Source organism: Aquarana catesbeiana, linkage group LG05 (genome assembly GCF_042186555.1).
Source record: "Aquarana catesbeiana isolate 2022-GZ linkage group LG05, ASM4218655v1, whole genome shotgun sequence".
NCBI classification, from domain to species: domain Eukaryota; kingdom Metazoa; phylum Chordata; class Amphibia; order Anura; family Ranidae; genus Aquarana; species Aquarana catesbeiana.
Genome location: NC_133328.1, coordinates 60,517,973 through 60,543,408, shown reverse-complemented (window position 1 = coordinate 60,543,408; position 25,436 = coordinate 60,517,973). Strand labels below are relative to the sequence as shown.

At 41.0% G+C, this 25,436-nt stretch overlaps 1 protein-coding gene across 1 annotated transcript in view; it reads right to left on the bottom strand.

Annotated features, from left to right (window-relative positions):
- The window catches only part of GPR158 (G protein-coupled receptor 158), a 364,240-nt gene that overhangs the window by 31,899 nt on the left and 306,905 nt on the right, over positions 1–25,436 (bottom strand). The window contains exons 6-7 of the mRNA XM_073629786.1: positions 18,736–18,845; positions 955–1,193 (exon numbers count right to left, since the gene is read on the bottom strand). Of these exons, the coding sequence (XP_073485887.1) occupies positions 955–1,193; positions 18,736–18,845 (349 nt within the window). The remainder of the gene's footprint in view (positions 1–954; positions 1,194–18,735; positions 18,846–25,436) is intronic.

Below are 25,436 nucleotides of genomic sequence, written 5' to 3'. Positions count from 1 at the left end.
ACTAAACATTTGGCAGCTCCATCATAAATAATGGGGTCCTAAACATAATGTTATTTACACTGTTCAGCAAACTAACATCCTACCATTTAGGTTCATTGGTGAGCCCAGAAATGCAACTTCCATAATACTTGACATCACCAGGAGATGGCAGTACAGGAAAAATCAGATATCACAACCCCTGTTTTTGGTGAAAAGAGTTTGGCTTCATCTACTGCATGCTACTGAATTATTTAGAAATTCAGAGACTGTCAAACTGATTAAGAATCTATAAACCTATTCACTAAACTCTCAAGATAATATAAATAGTCTTTTAAAAGACATAATAACTGAACTATCTTATACTGCAATATTTTTTGCTTCAATTCAGAGGTTTCCTCACAGTACTTTTTTCGGCTGCTAGATGTCCTCAGTCCGATGAGACAACAAAAATGGCCTGCATCATTCAACCCATTCCCTCTGAGCCAAGGTCATCCCGGACCCACCCCAGCCTGTGACTGGACAGTGAAATGAAAAGCAGCACAGTAATGAGCTCATTCCTCCAACACTCTGCTTTTGCTTCCTATCAGCATGCTTCTTGTCAGCGCATCAGCCATTAGCTACATGCACAGTTTCTTCATCTCACAAGCCAGCCTTGCTGTACCTACAGGGACTGCAAGAGGCTGATACCAGGTCACATTTAGGTATTTGCATTTAAAATATATCCACTTATGTAATAATGATTACAAATCTAATGAGTGTCTGCCTAGAGTTCAGTCTTAACATAGTAATATATTTGCAAAAGTTGTTTTCAGTATTCTATTAGATTTGCAGCTTTCAATAAAATATTACCGCTGATCCCACCATGAAGGTCCTGCTATAGGGGACATCACTCTAGCACAATGTAAGCAATGTAACTATAATGGCAACCCTGGCTTATGTTTTCCATTAGGGAACAGAATATACTAAGCAACTTACCAACTGCCATCATGTAGTCCCATCGATCTATCAGACACATGTTAAACAGAAGGTGGTCAGAAGTTTGCCCCTGAACAATAATCGGGATATCTCGGTCCATGTTCTGGAACAAAGCAGATGTCCAGGCAACCAGAAACCACACCACTAATAACAGAATGACAGATAACATTCGCATGACCCTACAGCTGGTCATGTAAGGGATGCGCTGGGCAGTACGAGAAAGGAACACCTTTAGAACTCTGTGGAAACAAAACAACAAGTCATCATCATATTGATAATATAATTATATAATCTATTATCATGAATGAAATGTGTAGCCGTTTGTTGCCTATAAAATTAAATGAACCAATATCAAGCATGGATTTTCTCACTATTACCAAGCCAGTCTCATGATTGGTCAATAAGACCATCCATCATTAGTACAGGACAGATAAGGAGGTGAGGAAGAGCAGAGCACAGAGCTTGCTACTTCACCAGAATCACTATAAGGTTAATGATATTTATTTTAAAAACACACTGTACAATTAAGAAAAAAAAAACATGAATATATACAGTATACACACACAGTATCTCACAAAAGTGAGTACACCCCTTTTTTGTTAATATTTTATTATATCTTTTCATGTGACAACACTGAAGAAATGACACTTTGCTACAATGTAAAGTAGTGAGTGTACAGCTTGTATAACAGTGTGAATTTGCTGTCCTCTCAAGATAAATCAACACACAGCCATTAATGTCTAAACCGCTGGCAACAAAAGTGAGTACACTCCCAAGTGAAAATGTCCAAATTAGGCCCAAAGTGTAAATATTTTGTGTGGCCAACATTATTTTCCAGCACTGCCTTAACCCTCTTGGGCATGGAGTTCACCAGAGCTTCACAGGCTACCACTGGAGTCCTCTTCCCCTCCTCCATGAAGACATCACAGATCACCATGCTTGACTCTAGGAAAGACACACTTGTCTTTGTACTCCTGACCTGGTTGCCGCCACACACCTTGACACCATCTGAACCAAATAAGTTTATCTTGGTCTCATCAGACCACAGGACATGGTTCCTGTAATCCATGTCCTTAGTCTGCTTGTCTTCAGCAAACTGTTTGCGGGCTTTCTTGTGCATCATCTTTAAAAGGGGCTTTCTTCTGGGATGACATTTTGGACAATTTGATGCATTGTGCGGCGTATGGTCTGAGCACTGACAGGCTTACCCCCCACCTCTTCAACCTCTGCAGCAATGCTGGCAGCACTCATACGTCTATTTCCCAAAGACAACCTCTGAATATGACGCTGAGCACGTGCACTCAACTTCTTTGGTCAACTATGGCGAGGCCTGTTCTGAGTGGAACCTGTCCTGTTAAACTGCTGTATGGTCTTGGCCACCGTGCTGCAGCTCAGTTTCAGGGTCTGGGCAATCTTCTTATAGCCTATGCAATCTTTATGTAGAGCAACATTTCTTTTTTTCAGATCCTCAGAGAGTTCTTTGCCATGAGGTGCTATGTTGAACTTCCAGTGACCAGTATTAGAGAGTGAGAGCGATAACACCAAATTTAACACACCTGCTCCCCATTCACACCTGAGACCTTGAAACACTAACAAGTCGCATGACACCGGGGAGGGAAAATGGCTAATTGGGCTCAATTTGGACATTTTCTTTTAGGGGTGTACTTACTTTTGTTGCCAACATTTTAGACATTAATAACTGTGTGTTGAATTATTTTGAGGGGACAGAAAATTTATACTGTTATACAAGTTGTACACTCACTACTTTATATTGTAGCAAAGTGTCATTTCTTCAGTGTTGTCACATGAAAAGATATAATGAAATATTTACAAAAATGTGAGGGGTGTACTCACTTTTGTGAGATACTGTATATATAGTAACATAATGAAAGGCGAGGTGGTTTAGGGATGGTGTTTCACCTCACATGTGGGAAACTAAGGTGAAATCCCATCTATGTTTTCAAGGTCACCTTGGCAGTGTGGAATCTGAGCCGGGTTTTGTGTCCAACTGACCAGCAGCAGATGGAATAAAGAAGGAAGAGCTGGTGCAAGTGGTGCTCTGACCTGCGACTCAGGAAAACTACCTGAGAGAGAGTTACATGTGGAAATTGCTTTGTAAGGCTAACTGTGGCTCTTCGTGCCACGTTGGTGTGGGCACGGCAGCCCACTCACTAGAGGGAGGCCACATTGAGTAAGTGGAGGAACTTTTTTTTAACCTAATTGTGATTCTGATGGAGTATCAAGGACTGTGATCTATATAAATACATGTAAAAATGTTTCACATTAATATTTTGCTTATAAAAGCTTTTTTTTATTGAAATCTACAGACTAAACGTAAAAGATAGCATTAAAAAGTGCAACTGCTCATGCATTTAATATAATATTGTAAAAATAATACATAATATCAGGTGACTGAGGCATTTGCATCTCAGCTAGAAGGCTATCCTTTTGGATAATATATTTAACACTAACTGGTTATTTTTCTTGATGGTATCAATATATGCGCATGGACTCAAATGGCAACAACAATCGAGAACCTAAAATATGGTACCATTGTTATAGATTCCTGCCTTTCTTCTGCTCCTAATGAGTGGCGTTCAGCCACGAAACGCGTCGAGCTATTATATGCCTTTTTTTAATACAATACAAGATTACCATCTTATCAATATTACATATGCGAGTCTTATTGGAATGTACCGATTCATCAATATTACTTGTGCTAGGCTTATTGGGTGTACCGATTTAATTTATATTTTAATAATTTTTACCATGGAGATACAAGTCAATGAGTTTGGTTTTTATCCTTGCCTACAATATGAACTTACATGTTACCATGTTATGCTATTATCATGTTATCAATCTATTTACTTTATATATATATATATATTTTTGCAGCGTGCTATATTATGTAACATATGTGGTTCCTATTAATTATGTATTACCCACCAGACACACCCTGCCGTGTTATCTCCTTGGCTGTATGATTCATACAAAGTCCCACACTCTCCTCCCCTTTCTTCATATACTAGGGATGGAGGTATTTGTTCTAGTTGTTCAAAGCCTCATATAAAGTCCCAATTGTTTCCTTTTTATTAACCAATCAGGGATGGAATCATGCACCAATTATATATATTTTTTATTTTTATTTTTTGGTACTACCCATTGCCAGCATTAGTCCAGGTGTTCATTACAATATCCTTATAATATATTTATTTTCTATCCTTAGTTTTTCCATCATCTATTACATGTAGGGTTACTATGCACCCCTTCCTTGCAGATCCTTTGCTCTGGTGGCGGTGTGTTGGGTTGGGTGGTTTGGGTGCTCTTGTTCCCAGTCCCGGGAGCTGTTATGCACTCCGGGAGTCCTCCCTTTCCCTCCTCCCCCCTGGTCTGTGTGAGGGTTTGGGCGAAAGTCCCGCAGCGCATCGACATCACACCTCTGGCATCGTAGGCCATCACCTATTGGTGGCGTAAGTACGTCGGCGCTGTGATTCCTTCTCGGCGTCCTCCACGAGGGGGTTGGCGTCGGCTGTCGAACGGTGCAATGCTGCTTGGTTGTTGGCGCCTTCCCCCATTGGCCGCCAGTGTGATGGTGGTGGTTTACCTCCAGCCAGTTTGGAGTATATACTCCCTCCAGCCTAACAAGACATTCCCCATGTTTTTTCCTTCCATGGACACGGTGCACCATATGGACTTCATTGTCCATACAGGTATAATTGTGGTAGCTTTCCCCTTTCTCACTTTTTTACCTTGTTTTCTTTTTGTATCATTGTGCCCTGGGTTTAAGTTTTGGTTGCACCCACTTTTATCCCCCTCTGTGGGATATATTATATTACAATATATATTTTTTCACTAGTCTACTACTCTGTTCCTACTCTATGGCACAGTCTTTTCACCTTCATTTTTTCTTGGCCACAGCACCCATGCTTGCACCCAGATCCAGCATGGTGGTCTGTAGGTATGATTGGATATATACATATATCTCCATCGTTTCCATCTTTCCTGTTTAGATGGATTTATTATAACTAACCTTATATTACTGGAAATTTTATTTTTAATTCTTAATATCATTGTTATAGACTCCTGCCTTTCTTCTGCTCCTGATGAGTGGCGTTCAGCCACAAAACGCATCGAGCTATATGGAATAAACTCTATTTTATATATATATATATATATATATATATATATATATTTTTTTTTTTTTTTGCAGTGTGCTATCATGTAACATATGTGGTTCTTATTAATTATGTATTACCCACCAGACACACCCTGCCATGTTATCTCCTTGGCTGCATGATTCATACAAAGTCCCACACTCTCCTCCCCTTTCTTTATAATACCAGGTGACTGAGACATTTGCATCTCAGATAGAAGGCTATCCTTTTGGATAATATATTTAACACTAACTGGTTATTTTTCTTGATGGTATCAATATATGCACATGGACTCAAATAGCAACAATGATCGAGAACCTAAAATATGGTACCTGGGAGTTCCCAAGTGTAGTAAATCCATGTATCACAACTCAAGTATATCTAAAGCCAAACTTTTATGTTTTTGTTTCATTTTGTTGGGAATAGGGAGGGGTTCAAACACCTGACATGGAATTTAGTTGGCCACCTGAGTCATATTGGGAAAATCTTCACTCCAGCTTGGTGGTGTGAATGGGCCATAAATATCCCTAACAGCAATAAAAACCAGACAGAAGTTCTAATCCATCAGTATGATATCCAAAACCGAAGTAATAAAATGTTGGCCTTAGATGCACTTTAAATGATTATTGGGCTTCCATCTTCACCCTGTCTTCCTTCTGGGGCATGCGTGTGGGAGCCGCCGTTTACAGCAATTGAAAATTAAATAATAGAAAAGGATAGAGTACAAAAAAAAACAATAGAATAGAATAGAAAAAATATAACAATATAACCTTCTTCCAAAATTAGAATTTTGAATAGAATACATTTTGAATTCCAATAGAATAGAAAAAAATTGATTAGAATAGAATAGAAGATAAAAGAATAGAATAGAATAAAATATAAATAAAAAAAACATCTTCCAGAATTCAAATTTTGGATATATTTGAATTTGAATAAAATAGAAAAGAATAGAATAGAATAGAAAAGAATAGAATTGAAAATTAAATAATAGAAAAGAATAGAATAGAAAAAACAATAGAGCAGAATAGAAAAAAAATTAACAACCACCTTGCAAAATTCAAATTTGGAAAGGAATAAATTCAAATTCAAATAGAACAGAAAAGAATAGAATAGGAAATAAAAGAATAGAATAGAATAAAAAAAACAAAAAACAAAAGAATAGAATGGAATAGAAAGAATATAACCATCTTTCAAAATTCAAATTTTAAAAAGGAAAAAATTTGATTTCGAACAGATTTCGAACAGATTTCGAATGGAATTCAAACTGATTAGAGTTTTATGAATTGTGAAAATCAATTAAAGTAATTAAACAAGTTTAAGTAAACTAATTTATGTAAATAATGAATCAACTCAAACTCGAATAAACAAAACGAATCCAAAAACAAATTAAATTACCTAAACAAATTTAATAAAACAAATTTATGTAAATAACAAATCGAAACTAAACTATTTTTTTCATTCTGCACATGTTTAGGATTCTCAGCATTTCCAAAATCTCACCAAAATTATTATGATGTCACCTTCACCTAGGCGCCGCGGGCATAAGCGGGGTGTTATGCCTCATACACACGATCGGACTTTCCGCCAACAAAACCGTGGAATTTTGTCCGAAGGGTGTTGGCTCAAACTTGTCTTGTATACACATGGTCACACAAATGTTGACCAACAATTGCGAATATATTGACGTACTAGACGTACTACATGGTTTTTCAGCTCTTTAGCACCACCCTTTAGGCTCCTTCTGCTAATTTTGTGTTAGTAGAAGTTTGGTGAGTGTTGATTTGCGCTTTTCTTTTCGCGTTTTTCATTTAGCGCTTTTCATTTCGTGCTTTTCAGTTCGTTTCTGAATGGCCGTTCGTCAACCAGCCATGTTGAGGATTCGGAGGAGATAACGTGTTATTTATTATTGGCCTTGGAGTTATTGCTTTGACATTATTTTTTGGGTTGAAGAATAATGATTTGATTTGGTATATTTTCTATATTTTTGGATGCATAGAATGCACTTTTTGGTTAATTTCTATTGGCAGATATCATGTCTAATTTTATTTTTTTTTTTAATGCACAATAAAAAAATTGTGGAGAATAATACTTGGCTATGTGTTTTACTTCAAATGATATTTTTTGAGTAGGCAGTTATATTTTAAAAAATACAATGTAAAATTGACAAGGGACACCAACATAGTTGTATATTTGATCTTATAAACTACGGGATTATGTTGTTGTGGTAACTTACACAAATAAAAAAAACATAATAATATTATTCTTGATATCACTAGAAAAAAAAAGCTTTTGAAAAATCGTATGCAATAACTCCATCAGTATCACCAGGTTCATTATTATCCCATTAAAGAAGAAGAGAATGTGCGCTGCATTTGGAGATTTCATAATTTGCCATGTCACAAATGTTAATTCTCCATTACAAACGCTAGTTTACAAGACCGACCACTTCTGCTTCCAAGCATGCGTGTTTGTAATTTGGACTTTTGTCCAATGGACTTGTGTACACACGATCAGAGAGTCCGACAACACACATTTGTTGGCGGAAAATTTGAGAACATGCTAGCCAATATTTGTTGGCGGAAAGTCCAACAACAATTGTGCGATGGAGCATACACACGGTCGGATTTACCTACAACAAGCTCATATCCAAAATTTACATTTCTTACTATTTAAGAGGAGGTCCTTGTATTTGGGTCAGCAGTCTGTGCTTTCCTACAAGCAACCAGTAAGTAGCACCTTTATATGTTCTAACTTGCCCTAGTAAGAGAAAGAGGCGGATTGGTTGCTGAAGAGAAATACAGAACGTTTTTGTATTTGAACATTTTATATATGAGCCCCCCTATTAACAAAGATGTTTTACAATCACAATGCCCTTACTAGAAGAATATAGTAATCAATTAGTGTAGTTTATCCCTTTGCAGTAAAGTAATGCTATTTTACTTTCATCTACTGAAGCATTATTACACAGATATGACACACTGCGCTGATTTCCCGGAAGTTACTTGCAATGGGATATTGATTTACTTCATTCCCACACACACAGACTATATATAGATATTTTTATCGTTTTGCTGGAACGTCTTATAATGAAATTTAATAAGTGATTTAGTCTAACCAACAGCCTAAAAATATCTCTGTTTTGCAGATATGTAAAGTATAGAATCTTCCATGTTAAAGAGTACTGTATCCATTTTAATAGACCTATCAATGTTATTTGGCATTAGAAAATAATTACATATACTGTACATTCTCTTTATCGGTTAAGTCATGTTAGCCGTTCATAGTCTTTAGACTTTATAGGGCTTGCTTCACTAAAGATTGATAAATGAAGCAGTTCCATGCAGAAAATGTTTCACATGGGACCTCTTTTAAGTATTTGCATGATTCATCTTTGCCATGCAAATTTATTTTTATGCACCGATGAATGCAAAATAAGTCATAGCGCATACAACTTACCATTAACATCGGATTACTAATCATGTTGGATTAAATTGAATGCGAAGAGATGGTGTGTTCTAAGATGTCCATAGTGCTGATCGCATTACAGACAGCCAAGTCTCACCAGAGGCAGGGAGGCAAGTGGACTATCTCGGTACAATACAGAAAAGGTTCAAATAGGACGTATAGACAATCGTAAAATTTACGGAAAATGTATTAATACAAAATACATAACAGTAGAATTAAAACAGGTGACTTGGGCATACAAAGTACTTCGACTAGTTTTGCAGGATAGGCCGCTTCATCAAGAAATACATCTGCAAATAGACACAAGATCAATAGCAATGTAATCAAAGATATATAAGAAATTGGTGCAAATTGTACAATGGGGTAGAAGGGGGGAGAGAGTAATGAATGTATAAGGCTGCTTACCCAGGTCCCGGTGCACACAGAGCACAGGGTATCACCAGTAGAGCCTCCTGCGGTGACTGTGGCAGATTTGTCTTCTTCCTGAGGTTTACAGTGCGGGGTCCGATGCGTGTCTGTGCGCTGGTTTAGGTGCGATTCAGGTACAAATTTTTGCCTGATTTTGCACCTGAACGGGACCCAAAAATGCACAGGACCCTTTTTGAAACCGCACTATGGCCTCCCCGGACATGTGTGAACCGGCTCCAATGAGAGCAGGTCACATTCACATGTCATGTGAATTCGATGCGTTTTAAGATGCATCCAATTCGTATATATGTGAACCAAGCCTTAGGAATGTGTGGAAAGGGGGATAACTAAGTAATATAACCCTGCTGACATAGGCTCCTCAGGGGAAACCTTCATGTCAAAACCATCACCAAAGGACATAGACAGTTGAGTTTATATGACTACTTTATCTACCTTTAGGTGATCCCTGAAAACTTTACTTTCTCCATTTGCTCATCCCCCCCCCAGTTACGTTTTGTATCACTTGCCCCTGCCTTTTAGGTTGTAAGCTCCACCGAGCAGGGCCTTCTGATTCCTCGTGTATTGAACTGTACTGTCTCCATTGTGTACAGTGCTACACCAACTGTTGGCACTATATAATAATATGCAAACCTTGACTTTACTATAAAGGCTGAGCTTGGTCCCAACCCTTCCCAGGTTTCCCTATATGTCAGCTGGGCAGACCATTATTAAAAAAAAGCTTGAAAGAACTGCTTAGGTGGCTGGGTGTAACAGACCAAACTTGACTTTTACTGTAAAACTTTGCATATATCTTTATCTACCAAAATCCACAGAAAGACATATAATTGGATGCATTTTTGCTACCTCTAATTATCTATATTTCATCATTTACAGAGTTATGCCCCGTACACACGATCGGACATTGATCGGACATTCCGACAACAAAATCCATGGATTTTTTCCGACGGATTTTGGCTCAAACTTGTTTTGTGTACACATGGCCGCACAAAGTTGTCGGAATTTCCGATCACCAAGAACGCGGTGACGTACACCACGTACGACGAGACTAGAAAAGGCCAGTTCAGAACCAAGCGCGGCACCCTTTGGGCTCCTTTTGCTAACCTCGTGTTAGTAAAAGTTTGGTGAGAGATGATTCGCGCTTTTTCAGACTCGTGGTTTTCAGATCGTTTTCTGCCGTTCAATTTGTGCTTGTGGGTTTGTATCTGCTCTTCAGTGCGTGCAAGCAAGTTCCGCGTGACTTAGTCATTGTATTCTTGTTCGTTCGTTACTGTTTTTCAGGTCGCTCTTCACAGGCCTTGCTGTTCTTCAGTGCGTTCTGTTACTTCGTTCTGAGCAGCCGACCGTTTTCTAGCCATGTTGCGTATATGTACTCCTCGTAGAGTTCATGCTGTGTGGGGGCTTGGTGTTGGGGTCCTGACCTTGACACAAGTCCAGTCCATGAACAGGGTGGGGAGGAGTTCATGGACCAAGAACTGGTTGCTTCAGCGTGACCAGTTCTGTCATATGCCTTTGCTCCGTGAGATTAATCCTGATGATTTCAGGAACTTTCTCCGGATGACGGACCCCATATTTCACCGTTTGTTGGCTTTGCTGACCCCCTATATCAGCAGGCAGTTTACCTGCAGGAGGCAAGCCATCACTCCGGAGCAGAGGCTCGTCGCCACCCTGCGGTACTTGGCGACAGGAAGAAGCCTGCAGGACCTCAAGTTCTCGACAGGAATCTCCCCCCAGGCTCTGGGGATCATTATCCCAGAGACCTGTTCTGCCATCATCCAGGTCCTGCAGAAGGAGTATATTAAGGTAAGATTTTTATCCTTTAATATCACATTTTATTGTATTTAATGTTTGATAATATATTATATTTCTTTTCTCATTCACTAATTACCATGATTGTAATATGCTGTGAATGTCCCCTTTGTCCTCATGCATGCTTGATATTTTTGTAATTATTTTTGTTGTCCTTCATACATATTTGCTTTCACTTACCTCCCCAGCATGCTCTCCTGGCCCTATATTCACCTCATGTAGTCACTTAACAATGTATTTTATCAGCTCCATAGTAGTGCTTTACCCCAAACACCCCTAAAATGTTTTTAAATGTGATTTGTGCTTTAAATTCAGGCAGAGTGCCAGAGGCTTTTTTTGGGGGGTCCCCAAATCATTTGGAACCCTTCCTTCCCCCCCAACTGCTAAGTCAGCTGATACCAATTCTCTATCTATCCTCAATCATCTAATCTAAGTGTCTAATCTGCTTTCCATGTTTATGTGCAAAAAGACACATTTTTTTTTTTTGGTTTTACTCCACAGTTTCCTTCCACGTCACAGGAATGGCAGACTGTGGCCTCTCACTTTGCCTAGCGGTGGGACTTTCCTAACTGCGAAGGGACAATTGATGGGAAACACGTCCACATCGTCCCACCACCCAACTCGGGGTCGTACTATTATAATTATAAGGGGTTCAATAGTATTGTGATGTTGGCGGTGGTGTCGGCTACTTATGAATTTCTGTATGTGGACGTGGGGAAGAATGGCCGGATGTCCGATGGTGGAGTCATCGCCCAGATGGAGTTCTACAGGTGTCTCCAGAATGGCAGCTTGGACTTGCCGCCTCCAGAAAACAATGTGGAAGGACTCCCATTCATATTTGTTGCGGATGAAGCCTTTGCGCTGGGGGACCAGCCAGAGCCAGAAGAGTGGTGGAGAACACATTTGGAATCATGGCCAGCCGGTTCTGCCTATTTCTTACACCCATACATATGGCAGAGTATAAACTGAATCATATTATCCTGGCGTGCTGTGTTCTACACAACTTTTTACGGAAACATTCTGCCAACTATGCTGGCTCAGTTGGGCCTGAGGCAGGAATTCAAAATGAACCAACCCTGACGGCGCTTGAAAGTGGCCATCCTGGCTTGCCCTCCCTGAGTGCCTGTGATGTCCGGCTAAGATACCTTGAATTCTTTGCGGGTAGGGGGGCTATCAATATGCCAGACAATGTGTGAAACCTTTTTCAAATAAAAAAAAAATTAAGCAAATCTTTGGTGACATTTACTGCTTGTGTTTCTTTTAGCTGACCCTGACAGAAATGTGTTGAGTCCTGAAAATGGCGTGATTGTGTAACCTTACAAAGCACTGTTGGGTGTTATTTACTAAAGGCAAGGACACTTTGCACTACAAGTGCACTTGAAATTGCACTTGCAGTGGATTTGCCCCTAGGAAATAACCCCCATTGTCACAGAAAGCAGCAATTAGAGCACCACAAAAGTGTTGGAGCGTTGAGACAATAATCCACACATTCTTGATTAACAATATTTTTAATACCTGCACAATCACATGTGCATTTAGAAAAGGTTTTTATAACAAACCAACATGTTTGTTGTATAACAATTTTTGGTGTCGCATTAGAAAAAGTAGAAATGTCCATTTAAGATAAAACAGGCATGTTTAAAACCAACAAGAAAGACACAAATCTTGAACTTACAAAGTTCACATTTGGTAGAACTTGAAGGCAATATCAGACATGAGTATTTAGAAACTGTGTTTGATATTGCGTTCAGATGGGGGGAAGTCACCCCCGGAAAAGCCAAATTTTGAAGATGCACACAAATAGCCAAATGTCAACATGTGCTAGCTGCCATCATGGGGGATCAAGGGACGTGTTTTGGGGGAGCAACCCCTTCCTCTCAGCTACTTTATTATTGAGGAAGGGGTTGCACCCCCAAAACGCGTCCATTGATCTCCCGTGATGGCAGATAGCACATGTTGACACACTGTGTGCCTCTTCAAAATTTGGCTTTTCTACTATTTGACAAAAAATGTTAACATTGTAGCACACCAAAAAACAAAGGGATTTGGAGGGGTTTTAAACTCTCCCCAAAACATCAATGATGTTCTTATTTTTTTGAAGAACATCATTGATGTTTTTATTGATGTTTTCCAAGTCCCTATTACACCCCATGATCTCCCCGATCAGGATCTTTGCACTTTCCGAGGTGAAAGGATCTGGATCGACAACATCACGATCACCTAAAAAGATAGAAACCAAAAAAAAACATGTATTATAAATATGGCGGCATCCATCTCTTACCCGAGCCTGTGGTCACAGACACTCACCTGTTGTGGTGCCAATTTGCACCACGTCTTCCTCCTCCTGCTCTTCTTGTCTTGGTTGGATTTCCCCTTCTTCCAGAGGTGGGGGGTCTCTGGTCTCCTCGGATGAGGGGTGTCCTCCGAGTCTTTTCTCCCCTATGTAAAAAAAAAAAAAATGGTAAACTTAGCACACAGATATTTGAGGGAAGAACTATAAATATGAAACATTGCTTGGAAGTGGGGTACAATTGTCTATTTTGGCTGAGTTCCAAGATGTTGAATTTTTAGTGTCCTTTGTCAAGCTTCAATAATTTACCTGTTTTGTACAAGCTTCACAGATGGAGACACCCCTATAGTATCCACTGGAGCACCTGTGTGGGACCCCTAATAATAAGGGTGTTCTTGTGTCCCACACTAGTGCTCCAGCGTGCAGATGTGTAACCAGCTGCTGAGTGTCCTCTCCTTACACAGAATCTAGTTTGCATTTCATTCTAGTAACAAACCCATCTACACAACCAAATTATTTTCAGACAAGTAGGCCCTAAAAAATGTGGGCAAATGCATATGGCCCAAACAATGGTGTTTTATAGGCCGAAAGAAAAATGTTTGATTCGAACGAATAATGTGCCCATGAACATGAAAGTTGACATTTTAAACTGGATAACAGTTAAGAAAAGCACATGGAGCAGCATGAACGTAATAAACACAAAAAGAATAGGAACACAGCACAACTACTTACTTTTTTGCAGCACTCTCCGGCTCTTTCTCTACTGCTCATGCTCTCTTAATTTTAGGTCCGACCACCGCTTCCTGAGCTGATCTTTCGATCGTCGTACCCCGTAATTCTGGTGCAGACTTTTGACCACTTTCGCCATGATCTTGGCCTTTCTGACATTGGGGTTGGGGTAAGGTCCATACTTTCCATCATAGTCGGCCCTCTTCATTATGTCGACCATCTCCAACATCTCCCCAAGGGACATATTTGATGCCTTATATCGTCTCCTTGTGGATCGGGACGTTTCTGGCTCCGGGCTTTCCTCCTCCTCGGTGTAAATATCAGACACCTGCTCTGACTCCGCCATGTGCTCTTCCCCACGAACGAGAAGGGGTGGGGAATAGACTAGAAAGAACGTCAGGGGCGGGTGGAGTTTCACGCATGCGCAGTGTCTATAAAGCGTAACACGCGTGTGTAGTACGTACGATCTGTGAGCGGAGGAAGGAGTAACGGAGGCGCAGATCGTGATAACGAAGGTAAGATTTAACATTGGGCCTATACTGCTTCTAGATTGAGGCCTGTATTTGCACAAGTTTAGAAGACTTTAGGCTGACATTAGGGTTTGTCTTGTGTTGTGTCTTGCAGTGAAAATGGATATCTTGAAAGATGAGAACTTTATGGCAATCTTCATTGATATGTTCAGGGAGCTGCCCTGTCTATGGGAGATAAACCACCCTGAATATAAGAACCAAACCAAGAGGAAGGCAGCGCTGGATAATTTGTTGGAATTTGTGAAGACGGTGATCCCCACGGCAGACATCACCTATTTGAAGATCCTAATTGGTGGCCTGAGGAGTACATATCTAAGGGAGCACAAGAAGGTCACGGATTCCCAGAGATCTGGAGCTGCAGATGACATTTATGTCCCCAGGCTGTGGTACTATGACAGGCTGCATTTTCTGGCAGGTCAGACTGAACCCAGGCCAGCACTCTCCAATCTTCCTTCCAGGCTTCCTTCCCCCCCAGCTGAGGCTTCTGACGCCCAACCTGGGCCTTCCAGGCAGCAACATGTGGAGGAGCCCAGCTTGAGCCAGGTATAGCATTCTTCTAAATATTTCTGGTTGTTCAATCAATGATGTTAACTAGATGTTAGTTTGGAGTACTAATTTATGATTGTGATTGATGATGCAAAAACTACAACCATGTCCCTTTTTTATACACAGGGAAGTCTCAGCCAGGAGGTGGCCGGGCCAAGCAGACTGCCTGATATCCAGGTCCCTCCCCTACACCTTCAAAGACAAAGTGGCAGGAAGAGGAGTAACCTGGAGGAGGCTGCCATAGGCCTGTTTTGGAAGGCTACAGAGGCCCTGAGAAGCCCCCACAGTGAGGAGGACTTTGCTTGCATAACTGCCTGCAAAATGCTGCAGATGGAGGAGGGCCAACGACTCCTGTGTGAGTCCTTAATTTTGGAAGCTCTCAATAAGGGGTTGAGGGGCCAAACAAAATGTGCTACCCACATTTGTAACCTCACACATAGTCCTCCTCCTCCTCCAGGTCCTTCTACTCCTCCTCCTCCAGGTCCTACTACTCCTCTTCCTCCTCCAGGTCCTACTCCTCCTCCTGCCACATCTCCAACACCAGAGCCACAGCGTGAAAGGAAGCGTGGAAAGAAGACCAGAGAGTGATGACCCTGGGTTCAGTCTGGTCTGGCAAAAGATGCAGCCTCTTATAGTACCACAGCCTGGGGAGATGTCATCTGCTGCTTTCATGGGACTTCTGGACCAGACTGCACTTCCTTAGATATGGACTCCTCAGGCCACCAATTCTGATGTAAAATAATCGATGTGTGCCCTGGGGGTCCAAGGCTTCGCCAATTTCTGATGTTCCTCCAGCGTTGCCTCCCTCTTTGTTTGAGCCCTTAATAAAGGATTTTTTGTTTCAATTATACTTGCCTATGTGTGTTTTCCTTAAAAAAGGACAGTTTGTAAGGATTCAGGTACATTTCAAAAATACAATGTGAAATTAACAAGGGACACCAACACCAAGCAACCTTCTTGAGATTAAATAATATAAGATATCAATGGTGTTGTGGTAACTTGACACACAAAACACACACAAAAATATTATGGAGTAAAACGAAAAATAAAATAAAACAAAGATCAGCCTTGAAAAAAATACAACCCCCCCCCCCCCAAAAAAAAAAAAAAAAAAACAGCCTTTAAAAAAAATAAATAAATAAAACAACAAAAAAGTTTTGTCAGATGTGACAAATCAAAATATATTGAGGTAATCACGATAAATAATAAAGAAAGAAGTTTGTGAGAAGTCTGTGTGAATATGAGCAGCAAAACTACTTCATTCTTCTCACATTATAAAGATGAAGAGAGTGCGCTGTATTAAACCATTTTTTACATTGCAGCGTGACGAAAGTGCTGTATCCATTGCGAACGCTAATTTTACCAGACCGAGCTGTTCCGTCTCGGAATTTCTTCTGAGCATGCGTGGCACTTTGTGCGTCGGAACTGGCCATACACGGTCGGAATTGACGTGATCGGATTTTGTTGTCGGAAAATTTTATAGCCTGCTCTCAAACTTTGTGTGTCGGAAAATCCGATGGAAAATGTCCGATGGAGCCCACACACGGTCGGAATTTCTGACAACACGCTACGATCGGACATTTTCCATCGGAAAATCTGACCGTGTGTACGGGGCATTAGAATTCACCAGGTTTGCTTTATATCAAGCATGTTATGTATCTGGTCAATGCAAATTCAACATGATGAAAACACGGGTAAGGATTACCTTTAGTTTACAGCAAATGTCAAAATAATCAGAAGATGAAGAGACTTTTGTGTCACCTCTTTATGTATAGTTGAATAAGGTCATTTTAGAAGGTGATAGGGATGGGGCCAAGATAAATTTCACAGGAAAAGTTGTGATTTGCGTATATACTATATTACCAAAAGTATTGTGACGCCTTCCTTTACATGCACATGGTCTTTAATTGCATCCCAGTCTAAGATGTTGAACAGCTTCAACTCTTATTCCAGAAGCGCATTTGTGATGTCAGGGACTGATGTTGGATGAGAAGGCCTGGCTCGCAGTCTCCACTCTAATTCATCCCAAAGGTGTTCTATCAGGTTGAGGTCAGGACTCTGTGCAGGCCAGTCAAGTTCCTCCACCCCAAACTCGCTCATCCATGTCTTTATGGACCTTGTTTTGTACACTGGTCCAAATCATTTGGTGGAGGGGACATATGGAGTGTTTTTTTTTTTTTTCAGGGCTTGGGCTTGGCCCCCTAGTTCTAGCGAAGGGAACTCTTAAGGTGTCAACATATCAAGACATTTTTGGACAATTTCATGCTCCCAACTTTGAGCGAGTTTGGAGTGGAGGAACTTGACTGGCCTGCACAGAGTCCTGACCTCAACATGATAGAACACCTTTGGGATGAAATACAGCGGAGACTGTGAGACAGGCCTTCTAATCCAACATCAGTCCCTGACATCACAAATGCGCTTCTGGAATAAGAGTTGAAGCTGTTATAGCTGCAAAGGGTGGCCCAACTCAATATTGAACCCTACAGACTAAGACTGGGATGCCATTAAAGTTCCTCTGCGTCCCAAAAAAGGCAGACGTCCCAATACTTTTGATGATATAGTGTATGTATTTCTCATTATATGCTCACATAGTTACATAGATACATTTTTTGGATGATGGACTTTTTAGGCATAACACAAGTATATATTAAAAATATATTTATTACAAAAAGAGAATCAAGACAATTACATAAAATTTCCTAATTCATTCACAAAATGTGCCTATGAGCATAAACAATGCACCACCTACACACAGAAAGTATTTTTCATAAAATCAGTGGACTAAACAGATCACTCCATAGTATTGAAAAACATTGAAGAGGTAGTGTGTCATATTAAAACTCAGCTCTACATGTTGCGCGTATTCAACAGAAGCTTCTTCAGGAGGTTATGGCGTATTATTAATCAAAAACGAGAAGCAAAAAATTGAGCAGAGAGTAATATCTTTAGCACTGATAGGAATCCAGGGAAACAGATCTTCAGATCACTTCTTAAAATGGTCTATAAGGTAGCCTCACGCCAAATAACTTAGGGTGGTTAGTGGTGTTTGACACAGACGATAGAGAATATCCAGGACTTCTAATCAGGTACTGGCTAAGTCAGTTTGGGGAAGCCTCCCGCTACATGAAAGCCCAGTTATCCAAAAATATGTAGTCCCTGATGGACATCTTATAGAGTAGGGTTCCCTGGAGATCTCCGCTCAATATTAAACAATAGATTTAATATTTAATCTGACTTTATTGTAAAGCCCCCAATGGAAGCAACAATAATGTTTTCAGGGCCAGGAAGGGACGCCTTTATCCGACAGACAATGGGGTTGAGTTACTAAAGGTAACTAGGCTATTTACTTTGCAAGGCAAATTTCACTGCAAGAGAATTTTCTCCATTGTGGTGAAATTTCACTTTGCAAAAAATACCGAATCACATGCAAGGAATATATAAAAACAGCATTTTTACACGCACGTGATTGTATGATGGAAGTTAGCAGAGCTTCACCTCTTTCACTAAGCTCTAGGGAAAATTCCCTTGCAAAATGCAGCTTCCTTTGCAAAGTGAACAACCTATTTGCTTTTAGCAAATCAACCCCATTGTGTTTTGGTGTGCTGGTGATATGTGATATGTTGTGGCATGTATACTTTAAAACTCAGTCAACTTCAGCTAAGTTATTTTGCAAATTGCAATTGCAAGGCTTTTTGATTTAAAACAGCCACTTTAGATTGCAAATATATGCAGAAAACTTGGCTCAGTACAATTCATCCCCGCTGACATCAATGCTCACCATGTGTCACACTTGATTATATTATTACACAAAGTAAGAACAAAAGGTGTGTACCTGTACAGCTTAAGTGTTACGGTCCCATAGACTGTAGCATAGCCCAGCAGCCGAACCCATCTGAGCAATATGCATCGGAATGTGCTTGGTTCAAAGTATAAGATCACAACCTGTTTCAGACAAAAGACTCATATCAATCAAGAGAAACTGTTACACTATCATATCATTATATTTATATTCACTTGACAGATAGATAGATAGATAGATAGATAGATAGATAGATAGATAGATAGATAGATAGATAGATAGATAGATAGATAGATAGATAGATAGATAGATAATGCTTGAGTCAGGCATAGAAAACTCAAAGAATTATGATGATCGTGAAGTGTCATAACCAATACCAACCAATCAAATGTCACCTTTACAGTTTAGAACAATCAAAATAATCATGTTCACCTATTGCTATGTATTAGTATGCAAAAGCTTCCATTCACAATGCTGCATTGGTTATTTTTTACAGTATGTGTTCATATTTCGGTTTTACCAGACACCTACTCTATGCAAACAAAAAAAAAGTTTGGCCATACATACACTTTGAGGCCCTGTTCACCCTGTATTAGAAATGTGAGTTTAGGGTGAATTTTTGCCACTCCCCAAACACCTAGCATAGTAGTCTACAATGAATAATATGGACAGGGACAGTGGACAGAGCAGCTCACATTTGAAAAACATTATTTGCATCGCTTCACATTGCTGTTTGGGAAAAATTAAGCTACTTATTGAGTGTGGGAGGAGTTTGTCAACTCCTTCCATAAGTCTATGGTAGCGCACCGTAAACGCACCTGTAGTGTTCCTAAAATATCAGTGAGGTGAAAAAAAAAACATCTCACCATTATTAAAAAAAATCATTCATAGGGCCTCTGGGTGCATTTTTATATATGATATAGGTGCATTGGTTCGCATTAGTGTCAGCATTAGAATTTTTTGCAAGTATGACCTTAGCCTTAGTGCTTAGTGTGTTTTCATCTCCAATACGCCTGCAAGATGCCAAGATGCACAAAAATGCTTGCTACAAATGCTCGTGAGTGTTTTCAGTGCCCTATTACAGAAAAGAATACAATACAAAGTGAACTTCATGTTTTATACAAAATGCCCTACAACTCCGAAGGACCAAAAAAAAAAAAAAAAATTATTCTGTTAAATGTGGCTTAAAAAGCTTAAAGTGACACTAAAGTCTTGATTTTTTGTTTAAAAATAACAAACTTTTTGTTATACTTACCTGTTCTATGCATTGTTTTTGCACAGAACAGCCTGGATCCTCCTCTTCTCGGGTCCCTCCACGGCATTTCTGGCCCCTCTCTCCTGCTGAGTCCCCCCACAGCAAGCAGTTTACTATGGGGGCACCCGGGCCAAGCTGCTGCTCTGTGTGTCCATTCAGACATGGAGTTGCGGCCCAGCATCTCCCCCTCTCTCTCCTCATTGGCTCACTGACATTGATTGACAGCAGCCGGAGCCAATGGCGCCCTGCTGCTGTCTCAGCCAATGAGAAAAGGGAGTCCCGGACAGCCGAGCCTCTTGTGCAACATCGCTGGATCGAGATGGGCTTAGGTAAGTATTAAGGGGGCTGAGAGGGGCTGCATTAAGATAAAAAAAAAAGTCTGCCGTTACACCACTTTAAAAAGGAGCTGCAGTCAATTGAAAAAAAATAAAAGTCGGCAGCTACAAATACTGTAGCTGCTGACTTTTAACATACAGACACTTACCAGCCCAGGGATCCAGCTCTATCATCACCTGAGCTGGTTCTTCACCGATCTTTGGGTCCCCGGGTCCGCCATATTGCGCGTGGGAAGCCAGTTGTTACTTCCTTTTTTCCATCTGGCTTCCCACTGTACATGAGCGAGACATGCTGCGCTTTCTCAAAGGTCCACATTCTTCTGGGACATGTGATTTGTCCCAGTAGTTGCAGGTGGGGGGGGGGGGGCAAATTCCACAATTCTTACCTAGGTGAGCATGAGTGGGTACCTGTCAGAAATAGGTACCCACTACCTAAAAAAAACTGCTCAATTATGGGGGGGGGAGAGGAGGATGAGCTGCACTTCCCTTTTCAGGTGAAGTTCCACTTTAGAGAGAGTATTTAATGTATAGTTTCTATTTTTACATCAATTTTCTTTATATTATTCACCATATTTACACGAAGGTAAAGCTGTTAAATAACAAACATGTTATACTTACTTGCTCTGTGTAGTGGTATTGCACAGAGCAGCCCAGATCCTCCTCTTCTCGGGTTCCTCTTCTGTGCTTCTGCCCCGTCCCTCCTGTTGAGTGCCCCCACAGAAAGCAGTTTGCTATGGGGGCACCCAAGCCGAGCTGCAGCTCTGTGTGTCCATCCAGACATGGAGCTGCGGTTCGGCCTTGCCCCATCTTTCTGCTGATTGCCTAACTGATTTTGATTGACAGCAGTGGGAGCCAATGGTGCCACTGCTGTGTCTCATCCAATCAGGAGAGAGAGTCCAGGATGGCCAAGAAACTCGTGGATATCGCTGGACAGAGATGGGCTCCAGTAAGTATTAGTAGGGGCGAGGGGGGCTGCTACACACAGAAGGCTTTTTTATCTTAATGCATAGAATGCATTAAGAGAAAAAACCTTCTGACTTTACAACCACTTTAAAGCGGTTGTATACCTTTATTTTTAACTTTTACCTACAGGTAAGCCTATAATAAGGCTTACCTGTAGGTAAAAAAATATATCTCCTAAACCTGTACGGTTTAGGAGATATTCCCCTCGCAATGAGCCGCTGACTGCAGCAGCGCATGCGCACAGGGGATTCTCGGCTGACAGCCTGGCAAACTCCGGAGCTTGCCGGGCAGAAGTCTCCCACGCGCATGCGCGGGAGTGACGACATCGCGGCTCCGGCCACTCACAGCGCCGGAGCCCCGATACCCGGAAGACACGCCGAGGGGAGATGTCAGCTCCCTCGGCGTGGACCAGGTGAGATGCCGGCGCCTCGTTCTAAGGTAAGTATCTCATAATGAGCTAATATGCGGCGCATACTAGCTCATTATGCCTTTTCCCTTGCAGGTGTAGAACAAAAAAAAAAAGACAGCGGGTATACAACTGCTTTAAGCTTAGGCTTGTGTAGATGAGCAATTGCAGTTTGCTTAAAGGTGCATCTCACTTGCATTTGTCATCAGTTTGAGATGCTCCTGAATTTTATTCGGTTTCTTATACGTGTGTATTTGACCTCTTTTTGAGCTGCAGTTGATATCCTTCCAAGCTGCAACAATGATAACAGCAGACACCTTCTGGTCACTGTTCTTAAAGTGTAACTAAACCCAGGACCCTGCATTCACTATATCTGATCTCCCACAGTACACAGAACATGGAAATGCAATCGTTTTAGTAAATATAAACTGCTAAATACCTTTTCTCACCAGCAGTATATAGCACTTTTGTGACTGCTATCAGTGTCTGGTTAAAGCTTGTAGGAGGAGTTTTCATTCTCCTCTGACTGTCCTATGAGGCTGCAGGACCACTGACCCTCTGTCTGGACAGTGCTTATTGGCCCTGCGCTGATCACATGCACTCTCCCAAGAAAGAAAAAAAACCTCTTTAGAAATACACACCAAACTGCACATGTGTAGCTTATCCCCTAGCCACTGTTCTATCAGGAGATGGATTGAGAACTGTGGAAGAAGGGGAGGATCAGAGAAGACAGGATCAAACAGCCTTTTTACACAATGCAGAGGATTAACCCCATAGGTTTCACGGTGAGTATAACAAGCATGTTTTACTGCATATATAGACTGATTTTACTGTTGTTGGTTTAGTAACACTTTAAGGTTTAAATTGGCGAAAAGTTTCCCTTTAGGTGCATTTACATCACAATTAAACTGCTACTTAATTGCAAGCAAAAAGAGATAACGGTTGCAGTTGGTTATATTTAGTAATATCAAAAGATCCTCTTGTTAAAAAATACTCCGCTTTTTAATTAGACCAGAGCTCTTCAAGTCTCCTTTATTTGAAATATTGCACCTAAAATAATTAAAATGTAAGAAAAACATGACCTGTGTGGACTTTCTGTCTGCAGCGTTTGTTGGGCGATTTAGCAATACAACACATGGAGACCAAAGGACAAAAATTGTGAAGCTGTCTTTGTGTTACACATCATTAGAAAAAAGCAAAAAATGTTGTGAAATACAGATAAATATATTTCTCATCTGCATAATACACAAACTCAAATCATTTGGCATACAGGGAAAACAATACAATGCAGACAGTCCCTGAGTAGCATAAACCTCAAAATATACCAGCTTGGCAACACACGAGCTATGCCTTTTTTTCCAGTACTTTTTCTTAAAACAACTCTGATGCAGGAAATATATTAAGGCAAAACTTTTTGTTTGGGTGTAGTTAGAAACCCTTTCTGGGAAGCTGGGAGGATGGAAGATTCACCAATCTATTTTTCCAATTAGCAACTATTGCCAAGGGGAAAGAAAGTGAAGGAAAATTTGGCTTTAGGTATACTTCAAGCATCTGACATACACCACCTGTTAGCTGCTACTTCACTGCATCCATCATCTCTGCATCCAGAGCTGAACCTGGAATCTTTGTGGTGTCTGGCTATGTTTCTTCTTCTCGCTGTGCCATCTGAGATGCTGGAGAGCTCCCTGCCTGATTCCTTGGACAACGCTGCTTTGTGTCTTGTTTCTGGGGAACCTTGAAACCTTTGCTCCTCCCATAAACTTCCTGTTTGCCAGATTATTGTGCTCCTCTCTAGCTAATATTCCCCACCTTTCGCTCCTGCTGCCGTCCATATCTTCACAACCATTTGTTACTGACCTTTGGCTTGTTCCTCGACTACACTTCCGATTGATCCCAAAATGCAACCATTTATTACTGACCTTTGGCTTGTTTACTGATTACGCTTTTGCTTGATTCCTACCAGCACCATCTGGACCCTGGCTTGCTCACCTCCTAGTGGAACGATCCTGAGGACTGCCGCCTAGCACTAGCACACAGCAAAACCTGTCTACACCATCAAAAGTTCTGGTGAAGACCGGTTGGCGCTTAGACCCCATGCTCCAGTTGAGCCAGCGTCATCCACCAGGGTGACCTGCCGGCGTGCTTATCATGCTGGTTGGGGTGAATAACTGCTATAACTATTCATCACTGAGCCTGACCCCTGACCTTGACAACTAGTTAGCTTTAGACTGGAATTCTGCTTTAATACTCTTCTTTTGCAGGGTATTTGTTATTAAAAAAAACAAACAAAAGTGGGCGCACCAGCCCAGTGCATTATCTCATAGCATTTATTAAAAATCATCATATATTATACTCACAGACATATTAATTTAAAATGATCATCAAACTACTCAACTGTAGCTCAGTAGATGAGTGGTCTGATGAGCGTTTTTAATTCATTTGTCTGGGAGTATAATTCGTGATGATTTTTAATAAATGCTGTGGGATATTGCACTAGGCTGATGCGCCCTCTTTTGTTGTTTTTTTGTAGTGGCTTCAGGACACCTCAGTCCTAGAGGGCAGCAAGACTTGAAGCAATACCCCTGTGACATGAAGTTATCTGCATTACCTGTACAAGGCTATCACACTTTTGTGCAGGAGACATTTTATAGTTGTCACTTTTTAGTTATAGCAGAGTTTATAGCAGAGTTGTTCTAAAATCTAACAGCAGCCAAAACTTGTTTTTAAGTAGGTAAAGTTCAGAATATCTACCATATTTTAACCATACGGGACAAGATGAGAGACTTCGAGTAGAGGCCACAATAAAAACCTGGCAGATTTTATAACTTTAACCTTTTCCCACTGTACTACAAAAAGTGTTCTTATTGTTGTCTACTCTGGAGAGGTTCATCTCACTTTCTGTTCTGATGACTATACAGTAAGAGACGGGTGAATCTAGGGTTACCACTATCTGTGTAAAACCGACCATGGGTGTGGCAGGAAGTCAAACGAATGGCAATGCCGAACGTGATACTAGCACAGGAAAAAAGGCTAATCTCCTGGAACAGGTCACAGAGAGCATAAAAAACTTGGCAGAGCATCTAACCTTCACCCTTTCTATACAAAGTTACAAAAATGTTTTGGGTGGACACAGTTCTATGGCAGCAGTGGTGAAGTACAGGGTAAAGTAAGAACAGGATTCTTATTGTGCATGATAAGTATAGCCCCCTGGTCCTAAACTGGGGCTACTATGTAAATGTAGATTTTGGCTGGGCTGTAGGCAGCTCAGACGGATTGTACAGTTTATATCTGTCCTTTCCCTAAGCTCAGTTGGGTTGTGCATTAGTAGGTGTCATTGATATCACAGGTCATAGTATGCGATTGTACTAGACTGAGTTATGAATACTTATATTTCTTGCAGCCAGCCCAGTAGGAGGTCTATGGCCACTGGCGCATGCTGGGAGAGGATATAAATATGTGGGGTGGGCCATGTGCTTGCTCCCTTGCCTGAGGCTGAGGCCTGAGAAGGTGCTGCTGAAGGAAGCTCTGTGCTTAGGCCCAAAAGCCTATTTAGGTCCTACGTACACTGAGGTGGTCCTGAGGCCGCCCTGCCCGGTGTGGAGGAAGCCAAGTCAAGGTAAGAACATCCAGGGGAGGCCCCTTGCTGGATAGAGCCATGATGAAACCTGGTCTCTCAGAAGGGCCTGGTGACTCACTTGGAGGATGCACCAGAATCTGTAGATGTGCCTGCAGTGGTCAGCTTAAAGGTCCTAAACCTGTAAAGCTGGACTCTGAT